This window comes from Lasioglossum baleicum, chromosome 2 (assembly GCF_051020765.1).
Source record: "Lasioglossum baleicum chromosome 2, iyLasBale1, whole genome shotgun sequence".
Classification (NCBI taxonomy): Eukaryota; Metazoa; Arthropoda; class Insecta; order Hymenoptera; family Halictidae; genus Lasioglossum; species Lasioglossum baleicum.
This window is the reverse complement of record NC_134930.1, coordinates 20092468-20107386: the sequence shown is the minus strand read 5'-3', so window position 1 is coordinate 20107386 and position 14919 is coordinate 20092468. Positions and strand designations below refer to the sequence as shown.

General features: G+C 32.7%; 3 protein-coding genes across 5 annotated transcripts; 2 read left to right on the top strand and 1 right to left on the bottom strand.

Moving 5' to 3' along the window:
• Nucleotides 1-20: 20 nt before the first annotated feature.
• On the top strand, nucleotides 21-3357 carry LOC143217604 (zinc finger protein 277). The gene is made up of 8 exons (XM_076442079.1): nucleotides 21-730; nucleotides 876-1089; nucleotides 1597-1774; nucleotides 1879-2081; nucleotides 2160-2322; nucleotides 2697-2909; nucleotides 2983-3125; nucleotides 3199-3357. Exons 1-8 carry the CDS (start codon nucleotides 718-720, stop codon nucleotides 3350-3352), a joined length of 1281 nt encoding a protein of 426 aa, XP_076298194.1. The 5' UTR covers nucleotides 21-717; the 3' UTR covers nucleotides 3353-3357.
• Nucleotides 3358-3651: 294 nt separating this feature from the next.
• Nucleotides 3652-6628, top strand: LOC143217587 (putative inactive peptidyl-prolyl cis-trans isomerase-like 6). 2 transcript variants are annotated; one of them, XM_076442061.1, is made up of 10 exons: nucleotides 3652-3875; nucleotides 4067-4255; nucleotides 4348-4410; nucleotides 4482-4629; nucleotides 4697-4889; nucleotides 4964-5114; nucleotides 5669-5855; nucleotides 5931-6124; nucleotides 6202-6335; nucleotides 6407-6628. In XM_076442061.1, exons 1-10 carry the CDS (start codon nucleotides 3657-3659, stop codon nucleotides 6528-6530), a joined length of 1602 nt encoding a protein of 533 aa, XP_076298176.1. In that variant the 5' UTR covers nucleotides 3652-3656; the 3' UTR covers nucleotides 6531-6628. The 2 variants fall into 2 exon arrangements, with proteins under 2 accessions (XP_076298176.1, XP_076298166.1); XM_076442051.1 differs by having other exon boundaries at nucleotides 5669-6124.
• Nucleotides 6629-6810: 182 nt separating this feature from the next.
• On the bottom strand, nucleotides 6811-13895 carry Mei-9 (DNA repair endonuclease XPF mei-9). 2 transcript variants are annotated; one of them, XM_076442038.1, is made up of 22 exons: nucleotides 13677-13895; nucleotides 13218-13599; nucleotides 12729-12828; nucleotides 12532-12659; nucleotides 11726-11842; nucleotides 11508-11659; nucleotides 11272-11344; nucleotides 11018-11197; nucleotides 10750-10930; nucleotides 10515-10667; nucleotides 10318-10431; nucleotides 10053-10201; nucleotides 9818-9975; nucleotides 9503-9734; nucleotides 9022-9196; nucleotides 8770-8937; nucleotides 8559-8696; nucleotides 8266-8484; nucleotides 7893-8066; nucleotides 7627-7767; nucleotides 7359-7550; nucleotides 6811-6975 (listed from the first exon to the last, which is right to left on the bottom strand). In XM_076442038.1, the coding sequence occupies exons 3-22, from the start codon at nucleotides 12756-12758 to the stop codon at nucleotides 6811-6813; spliced, it is 3039 nt and encodes a 1012-aa protein (XP_076298153.1). In that variant the 5' UTR covers nucleotides 12759-12828; nucleotides 13218-13599; nucleotides 13677-13895. The 2 variants fall into 2 exon arrangements, with proteins under 2 accessions (XP_076298153.1, XP_076298150.1); XM_076442035.1 differs by lacking the exons at nucleotides 11726-11842; nucleotides 12532-12659; nucleotides 12729-12828; nucleotides 13218-13599; nucleotides 13677-13895 and having other exon boundaries at nucleotides 11272-11449; nucleotides 11512-11652.
• Between the last annotated feature and the right edge of the window lie 1024 nt (nucleotides 13896-14919).

Below are 14919 nucleotides of genomic sequence, written 5' to 3'. Positions count from 1 at the left end.
GTTGAATTACTTCACGAATTATAATTACGAAGTAATTCGATTACACTGTATTCAATTAAATAAACTATAGAAAATACGTTGTCGTTGTATTTGAGATAGGAGAAGATTGTATAAAAAAATGTGACTGATATACAGTGAGATTGTAAATACATTTATATGGATCGAAAATTTAAGTTTATGTACTGTTTCTTATCTCCTATTGTTTCTCCTATTGTTTGTTGTTGATTTTGTCATTGAAGCAATCATTTTTATATTTTATCTCATGGAAACTATAGAAAATATTTTGTCATTGTATTTGAAATAGGAGAAGATTGAATAAAAAAATGCGACTGATTAAATCCCTTCATCGATTAAAATAGATGTTTTTCATTATTAAATCTCTTCATCGATTATAATAATAACTCTAAGTCTGACAGATGAATATTTAAATGTTAGGTACCACGTGATATGCATGAGTTTTGCAAGGAACTGAACACAATACTGCATAAATATTTAGTTCATAATGATGTTATTTATATCTTTTAAATATATAGTAAACAATTAATTTTTGAAGTGACATCTTTCATAAAACGAAGAAAAATATCATATCATTGGGTGTATTAAATAACTTTGTGTCGCACAGTTTTGATACATAACCTATGGAAATGAAAACTTGAAGAGTAAATATATAAATCAAAAGGTTTCAAAATTCTCGATTCTGTTCACATTGAAACAGTTATGAATCTCAAAGGTATGTATTTTCATAATTTTTAATTTTTTCAATACAGGTTTTGCACTCGAAAAATTTACCCTTTTGCAAATCAAATTCAAACTTTTATAGGTTTTGCACTCCAAATTCTAAATACGAATAATAAACAGTTTGTATTATGTTGCAGGAAATTCGTCGCATTCGAGCGCTGCTTGTAAGCAGAATCATAGCTCGCATAAATTTCCATTTGTTGGGCTAGATGAGAAACCTTATGCTACCAAATGCCTTTTATGCGATATAAAGTTTATCCTTCCGGATAATGAGAAAGATCTTCTGACACATTTGTTTAAAGAACATAGGCTAGTAATAGGGGATGTTTGGAATATTGCTAATTTGAAAAGGTTTGATGGATTCTTAAAAAATTAATCTATACAGGGTAATTCTGGGAACTGCAACAACCCAGTCAGCAAAAATGCTAAATAGATTCTGGTCATGCCACAAAAGATTGCATGGGCTCGTATTCTTGCCTCGACACCATCCCGGCACAAGTTGTCCTCGGCACAATCCTGGCTGCTCCGTCCATTTTAAGAGGGCAGCTTGTGCTAGGTTGGTGCCGAGGCAAGAATACGAGCCCACGCAATCTTTTGTGGCATGGCCAGAATCTAGCCATCGTGTGGTTTGAGCAGCTTCGAGCAACATTTGGCCAGTATAATGCCCATTAGGTGGCCTTTGCACGCTGGGTTCGAGATGTGCCTCGACAGGCCTGATTGACTGGGAAGTTACTGCTCTTTTTTAGGTAAAAATGGGAACAAATGGTAGATAGACAAAAGTGAGCAGTGGCTTGTCCCAGTTCCCAGAATCACCCTATATATTTAGGTTTAAATTTTCATTACTTTTAATAATTACAGCTATATACATTATTGGGCTGTAAAATTTAAAGAAATGCCAGTCACTACATACTGTACAACAATGTTAATGGATTGCACGCCTGATGGACAGCCAAGCAAAAATGAAACATATTTCTTACTTTCCGACTGTCTCTTAGAAGATAAGACATTGAGGGACGAAATACATAGAGCTAAGTTGGTATGGAATTTCTATTGAGCCTATATAATAACATATTTTTCTTACAGTACAATAATACTATAATATGTTTATCATAATAAATACTATATGTTTATCGCTTCAAGGAATGGGTTTTGTCGGAACAAACCAAAGAAAGAACCGACAGTAACTTCAAACGTGGATGTATCTTTTGCCGCCTGGAATTCACAGGATTGCGTACCGCGTATATAAAACATTTGGCGCAAGAACATAATTTATACTTCGGGAAACCAGACAATCTAGTATTCATCGATGAATTTGTAGATAAGATTGAGAGTACTATTGAAAAGTAATAACATAAAATGTAACTTGAATTACTTTGTACGAATTTCATGTATGTATATATATTACATATTTCTTTTTCCAGTTTAGTATGCATATATTGTGAAAAAATATTCAAAGATCGTACAGCATTGAAAGAACACATGCGCAAAAAATTACATAAACGTATAAATCCTAACAACAAAGAATACGATAGATTTTATATAAATAATTATTTGGAGCCTGGGAAATCGTGGAGGCACAAACAGGTATAGTGTATTATAGTTCGACAGCGGGTTTTTACGCAGAATAAAAAATGTTCTACCTGCGTCGTAACAAAGTGGAGCGAATTAGAAATTTATTTTCTTTCGAAATACATAGAATTTTTCTTCCAGCCTGAAATATTTCCATTTTATATGATTTTCTTAATTTGATCGTTATCAAACTGATATGATACCTTGTACAATACTTTCAGTAGTTTATTAAAATATTAAATACGTTTAGCAATTTATTGAATACAAATTTAATAATTTAACAAATATTTCGAATAACGTTTTTGCCGTAAATACATGAAATCCGCTGTCTAATTACAGTATTACGATTCTAGAGCGCAACTATTTGAATGTAAGCTTTTATTTATTAGGTTCAGAGTAACAAAAAGGAAGACGATATAACTGGGGATCAAAGTAGCGAAGATGAAGGAACATGGTCCGATTGGGACGACGAAGCCATCGGTATAACATGTTTATTCTGTACGCACATTGATAAACACTTTCATATGATTCTTGTTCATATGAAAACTGACCATGGTTTTGATTTTCAAGAAGCATCTAAAGATTTAACATTCTATCAAAAAGTAAGATATAAATATGTATAATATAAAGTGTTATATGTTCTATAAATCTATAAATATGTTCGCTTTAAAACAGGTGAAAGTGGTTAATTATGTAAGAAGTCAAGTTCAATTGCAACGTTGTGTTTTTTGCGAGGTAGAAGCGGTGAATCTCTTGGAACATATGAAGGAACAAAATCATTTTAAGATACCTATGCAAAAAGAATGGGATCAGCCAAAGTTAGTATTTTATACGTACGAATTTTATATACTATAAGTAGTTGATCACTTATTCGTTGATATAAAATTTCAGGTTTTATTTTCCTATGTGCGAGAATGATTCTTTTTTATATAATTTGGATACAAGCGGTAGCAGCGACGAAGAAAGCGACGTAGAAAACACTATAGAAGTAGTGTCAGAAGAGTTGAAAGTTTACGCGCTTTCTCAATGTAACGATATATCATAACAGAATGATATGTATTTTTTAGGAAAAACTTGCGAACATCGAAACTATTGTATCAATCAATATGTTTACAGTTAATGAATATTTATTAAAGTTATTACGGTTCATTATTAGAGCATATATGTGTATAATACTCTTATTTTATAATAGAAACATACGTGTGAATATAGTTCATACAACTGTGTTTTATCCTTGGATCATTTTATATGATGTAAATACATGATTTTCCCAGAGAGGAAATTTTCTCTCTGGTTTACGAAAGACGTTATTTCAAAAAGAATAGTAGATAACAATAAATTAAATCACAATGATTCAAAATGGGATTAAAACGTATTATTACTCAAATTTGATTGAAATCGATCGCATTAGACTGAAAGTAGTAGGCATTTTAAATACTGTTGCTTTCCAAAAAGCGAGAATATGCGCCGAAAAATTGTATCAGCATTTACCTCTGAAATTTGCGTCTCCGCAAATTGTAGAAATGTTTCAGGTGGATTGGCACGAATATATTAAGAAAAGGAAAAAGGTAAATATATTATATTTGTATTGAATAATGTACGTTATAACTAAACTACGGATGTTTATGCAATATTATGGCTTCTGAGAATTTTTAAAAAATGACAGGATTAGAGTTTCTTAAAATTCATCTACAAAAATTGCAAATTACGCAAAGATCCGCAAACTAGTTATTACTCTCGAGTAATGAATACTTTTTAGGAAATTGGAGGCGAAATGTGGCAATTGACGCGAACTGTTGCTGTTTTTATAAATGATGAATTTCTCGGCAGCGATAAAGAATTTATACGCTATATAAGCGAATCTTATGTCTTTAGTTTACCTATCGGTACGCAGTATTATGAAGACATTGCCTTGGAGCAATGTAAACTATTCATGGAGAAATCTAAGGTAAATAGCTATATATATATATATATATGTATAATATTATACAGATTTCTAAACTATAATATGTACAATAATATCATGCTAACGCGTTTCAGAGAAAGTATGTGTATTTCACATTTACTATAGACAGTCGTACAATCGGTTCCTTTATGTTTATGGTAAATATTCGCACTTATTCCAGTCTTTCTAGTTTTAACAAATATTTTAACTAAATCGAATGTTCGTACAGTTATATTCTGATCTGTTGCCGCTGACTTGCCAATATTTCTTAAACCATTGTATCGGATACGATGCGGTAGCAAAATGTTATGGAGATTCTTATTACGTAAATACGCGTGTGCATCGCATAGTAAAAAATGGATGGATTCAATGCGGAGGTAAATTGAAAAATATACATAAGTATTAAAAGTAATTCATTTTTATACAAACTTTTATGTACATCAGGTATCGCATCACCCGATGACAAAACCACTTTTGAGGACCATACTATTACAATACCCGATGAGTCTTATTGCATTTCACACGATCGTCGTGGAGTTCTTTCGATGGTAAACGATGGGAAACATTGTAATCAGCCTGAATTCTTTGTATGCTTAAAACCTAATCTATGGATGAATTATTATTATGTTGCTTTTGGGTAAGCAAAGGGAAAAGTACACTCTCTTCGAAGAATTCTAAAAGTACTTATCATAATATATTTGTCTTGAAAAGACAACTTGTGGATGGAATTAAAACTTTGGAGAATTTAGAAAAAATATCAACATACTTCGAACGTCCTTCTAAAGACGTAGTAATCTCAGACTGTGGAGAATATATTTTTGTAGACGAGCCTAGGTTGGAGACGGAATCGAGAATTTTCCTTGTCAGTAACAATTATTACTACTGGTTTAAATTAGCAATTTTCTGTTTCAGTTTCTATACTTCTTAAAATTTTAGTTTAAAAATTTTGGGATATTATAGAACTCGAAAACATATTTGACACGTATCTTTTTATAGCTGGGCATAAAAGGGGATAAAATGTCCATTTTATTGAATATCTCCGAAACTATCAGGCCTAGACGAAATTTTCAAAATCCAATTCGTGCGTTTTCGAACGACGAAATATTTTTTAAACAAATTATTTATAAAAAGATCATTTTACACTAAAAGATTCGTCATTCAAAGATGCACAAATTGGATTTTGAAATTTTTGTCTAGACCTAATAGTTTCGGAGATATTCAATAAAATGGACTTTTCACCCCAACTTTGCTATTTTCACCCGCCTAACATGAATGTCGGCAGCTGTAAAAAAATACGTGTCAAATATTTTTTCGAGTTCTACATCATCCCAAAATTTCATTAAAATCATAAGTATTAAAATAAAGTAATATATAATAAAGTAAAAATTGTAAGTATTAGTTATGTGTCTGTTCTAGAAACATGTACCAATATGTACAGAAGAAGAGAACATGAAATATGTCGATAGTGGATTTGACTTATATTCAATTACATCGTGGCTTGATAATGTAGTGGATAAAATAGATGTTCGTGATACAGCTTCAGTTTTAATGACAGAACGCTATTTGAATGGCCTTTATTGTCTTGTATCTGATTACGAACCAGGTATTTACATATACAATAAAAATCATTTGTATACTAAAAATAGAATATTAAAAATACATTGTATACTTCTTATAGGTATGGATATGCGTGTACACGAAGAAATTCATTTAATTCCAAAAGATAGTACCGAAAGCATGACCGAAACTATGCTTCAGCAATTGCTAATGCAGTTTCATCCGAATCAAGTAACTAAAGAAGAAAAATTAATGTTTATCTCTCAAATTTCGAAAATAATTTTAGCTTACCTTTTCTGTTATGAAAATAATAGGGTAAGTTAAACGACCAAATTATACATATACATGTATACCTCTAACAAAGATAAAAAGAAATATGTAAATTTTTTTAGTTTTGCTTGAAACATATCTCAATCGGTACACGTGAAGCTATACATAAAATATTAGAAGTTGCACACAAGATAGCTTTAAAAGCTGTTGCAAAATCTGAGATATCTCAGAAATGTAACGACGTTAAAATTGTTAAGTATGTTGTTTCATCTTAAATTACTCAAAATGCTTGTAAAACTGTTTTACCGAATCGCTTTCCATTTACAGAATAATTGAAACGAAGAAAATTGACTCCAATATACTGATCTCGCACGATTGTATATCGTTACTACAATCTATTTTAAACGAAGCCATACTATGTTTCGTAAGATCTTTTGATATACAAGAATAATGAAATATAAGAAAGTAATCGAAATAAAATTGTATTTTGTATCAACATGTGTACATTATTTCAATTACATTAGCTATTTCATTTTAAGAGATTATAGCGATAATCTCAATACATAAAAATATTCATTTTCTTTAAAAAGATGTACATGCAAAATTCTCTTGGTATCACATCGCTTCTGGCACAGTGCACACTGATTACAAATTTCAAGCAAATATAAAACATGATTCAAGTAACAAATACCTTTATGAACAGTATGTATATATGTATATATATGCATTTATCATTGCTTGATTTTCGAAAACAGTCTTTTCGCCCGCCCTCTACTAGACGCGGTTTTCTTACCAATGGTGGTTGATTTTTCTTCAACTGCCGAACATTTTTCATGAAGCGCATTGTACAACATTTGTGCTTCATTTTTATTTCCTATAATTTCCGTTATTTCTTCCTGCAAAAATAAGGAACGTGTAAAAAATGAGAATATCCGTTTGTTATTATTAGACAGCGCGTCTTTATGCGAAATAAACATTTATTTTCTTTCTTAATATGATTAACAAGTTGTGAAAATAATATCAGATGATTGCATAAGTTCGTGCCCGATATGTATAGTCACTATTCTTTTCTACAATTAGAAAAGAATAGTGTCTATATAATTTTTTTTACTGAAAATCGGGCACGAATTTATGCAATCATCTAATATAATAGTATTTTAAAATTCTTCTAATAAGTTTACTGTTTTAAATTACAACCACTCATTTTTGTCGTAAACGCATAAAATCCGCTGTCTTATTATTTTGCGCGAGTTGTTCGCTCGAATATAAAAGTATATACTTTTGTAAGTTTGTTAAGATGGTCTAGCGATTGTCCTTTACTCAAAATTGAATACAAATTTTTAGTGGTCACTCCCGGTAGTTTCGCGATAAAATCGTGAATGTACGAATTAAATTTGTCTGTATCTATATGCTTGTTTTCTTCAACTCCGACCTGGGAAGCTGTAATTGAGTTTGGTTGGGGTCTTCCTTGCTGCAATATTTTATGGAACATTAACAAACGCGATAAAATATGTTTATTATGTTTTATGGGATGTTTGCTTCATTACCTTCAACTCTTCGAACAATTGAGCTGTTGCGTGAGGTCCTGGCGACCATATAAGTTTCAATCGTGGAAAATGTACAGTCAACAGTTGCAATTTCGAAGTTATCGCCATGTTTTGTACATCTAAGCTGGCGTAATAGTGTCCCTGTAATTAGATAATTCATTTTTTCAAATGAGATAACAATAGAATAGAAAAACCTCCTTTACAATTCCTACTACTGGCTATTCTAATAATATTTCTTATCTGTAAAATTGCAGAAATCAATCTACCTGGAAACAGAATGCTTTGTTCGGATCAAACTCAATTAAAAGCATCGGTTGGGCATAATGTCTTGTCATGGAAACAGCCTGATTGTATAATCTGCCGCTGATTAACGAACCAATTAAATCAGAAATACTTTTCCTTTCCACGCATATTTCCGGCGACAAAATATAATCGCCAACCTAGAAATTGAAAATGGGATTTAAGTTCAATAATATATTCACCCCTTGCTGTATCCTTTTCTTTCAAATATGTCTTAAAAAAGAACATTTATATTTTTCGTATGGCTACATTTATTTTAAGGCGCAACAGTCATATTTGTTAAACTTTCTCTAAAACCTTCACACGAGTGTGACTCGTTAAAATTCCCGATATACATACCAGCAATGTTATAGGTTCAATTTTCATGCCCCTCGTATACAGCATCGCAGGAAGTTCACTTCTGAATTCCCTTATATCAACTATCACAGTGTTGGTAACTTCAGATGGAGCAGATAATCCACCTTTCCGTGTATTCTCTTCAGTATTCGTATCTGTTTGCACTGAAAGATTGAAACAATCTCCAGTTTTACCATCTTGGTCTTCCGGTACAACCATTATCTAAAATCGAGCGAAAACAGAATATATTAATGCACAAACATTAACAGAGTAATATACAATAAGTATAACATTACCTTTTTGACATTGATCAATTTGTCGAACGCTTCCTTTTCTCGGCGCAACGATGTGAGATATTCTTGTTCTTCCACAGCACCTCCGTAGATTAAAAAATACACTTTCAAATCTATCGATGGATTATTATTTTGGTAAACCTACAGAATATTACTTGTTCAGACGTGTGTAACTTTGTTTAGAAAGTAACAAAATCTTTTCTTTTATACATACTTCGATTTGCCGCACAGCAGAAATGTCACCTACATACATGATAATATTTCTTGGCGTATGTTCTTCTAAAGCACGTTGCAAAGACATTGGATCATCGTTCTTTTTCAAAGACTGTATTAAAACAATGGGTGCGTCCGCTGTCCTGTCGGTTAAATCTAACTCTCCGATCTGTTGAAATATTACGTTACATAACGATCTAATAATGTAAAATACATTACTCGATTTCCAGAAAACAATGTAGCGAAATATTACTTGCGAGCATTCTTCAAATAAAGTTTGATGACCGTCCCTTTCTTCCGCTGAATCCGATTGACTACCTTTGGAAACTTTTTGACTTAACGTTAACATGTAAGTATCTTGCTCGTTCTCGTCTGTATCCTTGTTAGCGTTCTCTTCCGATGTGGATACTTTCTCAGCAGTTTTTTCTCTGTTTGTAATAATTATAATGTATAATTATAATAATTAGACTGCGGATCTTTATTTATTCCAGAACTACGAGACTACTACCACTGAAAATAAGATTCTACATGATTCTACTTTCTTAAAATTTGCCTACAAAAATGAAAAATTGCATAACCGTCCGCAGGTTAATAATTAGACTGCAGATCTTTATGCATTTATGGCTGAATTTTGTAGAATTTTTATTTGGTTTAGATCTCCAAAGGCTGTTCCGATTAAAAATAGGATTTTATTTCATTCCGCTTTCTTACAATTGGAAAGTGCTTATTATTACCTTGTATTTTGCATTTCCTTCTGGGAAAGTTTCTTCATTGACTCGTATAGCAAATACTCGTTAGGACCCATGATTAAGTAATTTTTTAATTGGCGGCATGTATTACGATCGTGTACCACAACAAGAATTTTCTCACCATTTTCGTTGTCTTTTCTCGTTTCAATTTGATTTTGAATTTCCAAAAGTATTTCAGTCAAGGCAGCCCATTTAGGATTTGGCTCTGGTTTCAATTCTATTTAAAAGCGACAGAATTATCATCGCATTCGATCGATTTCGCATGGAACGATCCTGTTATATAAATCTGTACACACTTACCACCAGTTTTCTCATTGTAAACCCTATTCTTTGCATTTTTGAATAATACGTCCACAGCATCTAACATTAACCAACCACTGTTTTTCACAGCATACTCCATGGTGCGTAGACGATTCAACATCGAATAAAATGAAACGCAATCCTCGTATGTCAAAGAGCTGCACAGTTTCGCACAATATTCTCCCATTGATAAAATATTAACTTGTTAGATAATATTTTATATATAAATACTTACGCGAGAAGAGCTCTTAAAGTTTTCAAGTCGGACAACAATTGTTTCGATGTTGGACTAAGTTGATGCCAAATAGGATCTAGTTGCGATTGCAGTTGTTTGTGGAACTTTTTAGCGATTGCATTTTCAGTGTTCAATTCGTCTAATTCTAACTGTAAAAACACATTATAATTGAATTCTGATGGTAATACATATATGGTACACAATGGTAGATAATAAATAAATTCAAATTCAACTTTCATGTAATATGATACGAATCAATACTTACATATTTATTGAGTCTTTTCAATTCTTTCACTACGTAATTCATTAGATCGAGTAAACAATTTTGTATACTCATCATTTTTGGTGTGATCTTTGCATGCAATTCAATCACCTCAGGCTGCGAAATGTAATTAGTAGTTGTTGTTTACAATGCGCAATGTATGTTGCATTAAAAAATCATCGACTACATAATTTAGTTACCTTGTGTTTTCCTAAACTACTATGTACAAGCGAATGGAAGCGTGGCCACAAGTACAACTTTTTAACGAATAAAGCCTTCATTACGCGTTCTACTTGCATATACCCGACAGTGAATGCTAACGCTGAAGTAGTAAATGCCTTGATGAAGCCTGTCTAGAAAAATTCAATAAAATAAACAATCGTGCTTCATTTTATGTTGTACAGGAATGTATTATGTTTCATTGTTAATACATACTTTATTAGTTTGTCGATATAAACGAAGAGAGAATGCTTCTTGATATGAACGTAGAATGTTATGCGCTCTATATACAAGAATGCCAGTAATTAAATTTAATGGAACTCTATTTTTCAATAAGTCCACCACAAAAATTCGACCCGATATAAACAAAGCTCCACCTTCTAGATACATTAATGTCCTGTAGTACATACAAAGATTAAAAAGAAATGAGAAGAGCACGCAAAGAAACAAATTTCTATGCTCGAAATGAAAAACTGATTTAAACCTCTCGTCGGAATTGCATTCTGCGGTTACAACACGGGGTAATTGTTCTACACCAAATTTCTTCAATCTATCGATAAAGTACTGTTCGTCGTGAGCTGTAGTTCCTAGGACTATGACCAAATTTCCTGGGTCTATGTAAGCTCTTAATATATTCGCAAAGACAGTTTCTATGCCAAGTCCCCTAAAATAAATAAGAAATTAAAATGTGAAGAATATTTTATGGTAAAAGCCGAAAAGTGAAAATGTAGTAGGTACTTTGCTGCAACAACGAGACCATCCTCGTGCAGTATTTCTAAAAGCATTTGATTCTCGTATTCCAACATGTTTGCTTTTTAAATTGTTCACTATAATTATTCGTTCATCAAAACAGAATTTGTAAAAGTATATCTAAAAGTTGCCACACAATGAACGCTGAAACCGGTGAAGTTTGGTCCTGAAAGAAAGCTTTTGGATAATTGAATACTTTTGGATAATTGGATACTTCAGAAAACATACCTTATTGTTATCGTCTTCTTGGGCATCCTCTGAATTTTTATTGTAAAATATAGTTTCCGTATTCTCTGTTTCGTATACTAAGAGAATATATTTACTAACTTCGTGAGACGGATGTCCATAAATTCCTACGCTAACTGGTCTCTGAAAGCTAAAAATTTCCAATTATTAAAATCTTTTGTTGTATCGATGATTTTACACTAATTCGAACAATTACCTGTCAGGTATAACAACTGTGTCTTTTCCACAAGTAGCGGATTGTAGACAATATTGATCATGCTCGTAAGTTGGTTTCGTTGTTATTTGGGAAGCATATATATCTGCATCCCCAGTGCTGTAAAATATAAAATAGAAACATTTTGTTCGCATGGAAGTCAAGAAATGTGCGCTGATAAACCGTGCGACTATCTCACTGATGTGTTAAAATTATTGAAGTTTCAAATTATCTTAATCATATCATCAATATATAATCAAAATCATGATTTATCTTAAAGGGATATTCTCCTTTCCAGGATTGCAAGGGTGCAGTCTGTGCCTTCTCATTTCAGATCATAGACGAAAGCACTAGATAAAAGATTAATCTAGATCGTAGTCTCCCTCAAAAGTCCTACTTATACGTTTACAAGGTGTATTTTGTATTATTCGGAAGCATGTAGCTATCGCAGAGCTATGTGCTGTCAAATGATGCAAAGATGGGATATTTTAGTAGTCAAAAGTGCTAGATAAAGGATCAATCTAGACTGCTGTAGCCCTTAAAAGTCCTACTTTTACGTTTACAATGTGTACTTTGCATTATTCGGAAGTATGTAACTGTCGCAGCTTTATGATAGCTACGTGCTGCAGAATAATGCAAATTACGCCTTGTAAATGTAAAAGTAGGACTTTTGAGGGCGACAGCGGTTTAGATTGATCTTTTATCTAGCGCTTTTGACTACTCCTTGGATTTCGACAATGCTGGAAAGTGATGAGGGAATGAAATGTGTCTATATAATGGAATTATTAAGATTATACAGTATTACTTACTCAGACGTTACTATTATTTTGATGAATCCATCATGCGTTAGGCTATAATACTTGTACGAACCTCCGGTAACCTCATCAGATATGTAATGCAGTAGTTTTTCTTGAAATGTTAACACACAGGGTACTTGCTACAAAAATGATTATCTTGAAAAAAAGCTATCAAATCATCTTACCCTCGTCTTATTAAATCAACTTACCAGGATAATGAAAAGAAATATATTCCTCATAGTACAATGCAGTTGAACATGATCACCAATAAGATATTGTTGTAAATCGAATCATTGCAGATACCTGAAACTTTATTGAAACCAAATATTATACAACTAACCTTTCTACCTTATTCCTGAGAAACTTTCAAATTTTAACATTCCGATTTACGGAGAATAATTAAAACTTTGACGCGTTAAACATTTACTAAACATACATATGAAAATAATAATTTTTCTGAAATATACAATTTCACTTTTGCTTCTTCCTGTGAAAACGTTTAAATTCGGACAGGTTATTTGGCAAAGACGACACTGCTATGTATTTAGACATATCTTATAAACTACTCAATGTCATGCTATATTTATAAACAAATGTTCTATAATACCTACGACTTTATGAGTTTACAATTACGATTACATTAACTAATAGCAACATTTTGCACATCCAACGCAATATTAAAATTGTAAATGACTTACGTTTAACGGCGTTAACATTTTAAATAAGTTATGTACAGATATTTCGTAGATTTTAAATTAATATCTTTTTATTTATCCGTTTTATAAGTATACGTATAGTCACCGACCTCATCGGTGGTATAAATAGTTATGTATTTCTTTTACTATTATGTCAAGTGTAAATACACCACTTTCTCGTAAATGTCAAAACAATTCGTACTGTGTTACCGATTGAGGAGCGCGATTGTTTGTTTTGTTTTTGTTAGACATTTAGAGTTAGCGAATATATATATATATATTATCATCATTAACAACATCATTATGAACATCATTAATTGGATTCTTTCTCCATTCTTAATTGGATTACGTTTGGCCCAACTCTGCTGGAAAGTAATTTATATTACTGTTTTATTGTGATATAGCAACTGCTATTATAATTAACATATGTAAGAATGACATAATTAAAATATGGCATTTTACGTTTTACTCGAAAAATAATTAGTTTTGATTATTAGTGCAGCTGTTGTCCTGTGATTGCGTAAGCCGATAAGTGCTTTGCGGTATGGGCAGTGCGAGCAATGCGTTATCAGGATGATGTTAGAAGATCGTCAATTTCGTGCTGCGATTGGTATTGGTCCGGCGAATTGTAGCGCGGTTACCTCGATTCCGCCAGTGCAATAGGATCGGCCGGTACTTTTTCCTACATCGATATAAGCTACCGGACCGGTAACAGTCTCTCCTTCTCGCGGGGTGTAAACAGGGCCTATGACGAGTCTCTAAGAAGAAAGAAGAAAGAGCGAGAGTGTTGACTAAGGACTTCTTGGCAGCGATGTGTACGTCGCCTTATTAGCAATGGGAGCAATACCCTCGTGCTCAATATCACCGTTTCAAGACACCTCTGTAAAATCACAATGACAACTCACGAAAAAAAGAAACAACATCAACTGACTTCTTTAGCAGAAAATCGCTTACATTTCTAGACACGAATGTGTTTCCAATATTTTAATTATCCGACAACCTTCGTCCGGGTACCCTGAATTTGTACGTGACCTTATCCGAGTATGTAGAGCGATACTTTAATAACAAAGAATATATCATGCATCTGCCTTCTTTAAAATTGTCCGTCGAGATAGAGTCTATTTTACGTTGCAAACTCTTTCTTGCTAGCTTTTACGTTTTGATAGTTTCGAACATATGCTGATGGGACGGCGAAACTATAATAACAAGGAATATCGTGCGTTATTTGTTGCAACGAAACTTCGGAAAATGTTTGCTCATTGAAAATGATTTCATGGGGGAACTTTTTACAGCTGCCGGCTTGAAGTTTGCAAAGAAAAAGTTGCCCTTCAAGATAAAGTCTATTTTACATTGCATCTTGAATCATTTCGACGGATATTACGTTATCCACAAACTCTTGCTAGCTTTCACGTTTTAATAGTTTCGAACATGTGCTGATGGGAAGAATTAAAACGCTTTACGGCATCTTCAAGATATCGAGGGTCAACGAGAATATTGCTTACTTAGACGGTTAAGAAGTTGGCGAGGTACATACTCGGTAAACTCCACTTATCTGTTGTCCATGAATCCATTATCTAAATCATAATATTCCCTTGATGTTGTAATAAACGAAGAAAACTCGTAATTACGTGGAATCCCCATGATCGTACGTGAGTGGTCATTCTTTGCTCCGACTATGTTTGCACATATTTCCGTATAAATACCT

Excerpts from the sequence above, each read along its gene's own strand:
- LOC143217604 (XM_076442079.1), top strand. Across the intron at positions 1,090-1,596 it reads AATATTGCTAATTTGAAAAG|CTATATACATTATTGGGCTG; the intron begins GTTTGATGGATT and ends TAATAATTACAG. Across the intron at positions 2,910-2,982 it reads ATTTAACATTCTATCAAAAA|GTGAAAGTGGTTAATTATGT; the intron begins GTAAGATATAAA and ends GCTTTAAAACAG.
- Mei-9 (XM_076442038.1), bottom strand. The coding sequence starts at position 12,758 with ATGAGGAATATATTTCTTTTCATTATCCTG. Across the intron at positions 11,843-12,531 it reads AAAATAATAGTAACGTCTGA|CACTGGGGATGCAGATATAT; the intron begins GTAAGTAATACT and ends TATATTTTACAG. Across the intron at positions 11,345-11,507 it reads AGACGATAACAATAAGGTAT|CAAACATGTTGGAATACGAG; the intron begins GTTTTCTGAAGT and ends CAATTTAAAAAG.
- LOC143217587 (XM_076442051.1), top strand. The coding sequence starts at position 3,657 with ATGATTCAAAATGGGATTAAAACGTATTATTACTCAAATTTGATTGAA. Across the intron at positions 5,115-5,668 it reads CGGAATCGAGAATTTTCCTT|AAACATGTACCAATATGTAC; the intron begins GTCAGTAACAAT and ends TGTCTGTTCTAG. Across the intron at positions 6,336-6,406 it reads AACGACGTTAAAATTGTTAA|AATAATTGAAACGAAGAAAA; the intron begins GTATGTTGTTTC and ends TTCCATTTACAG.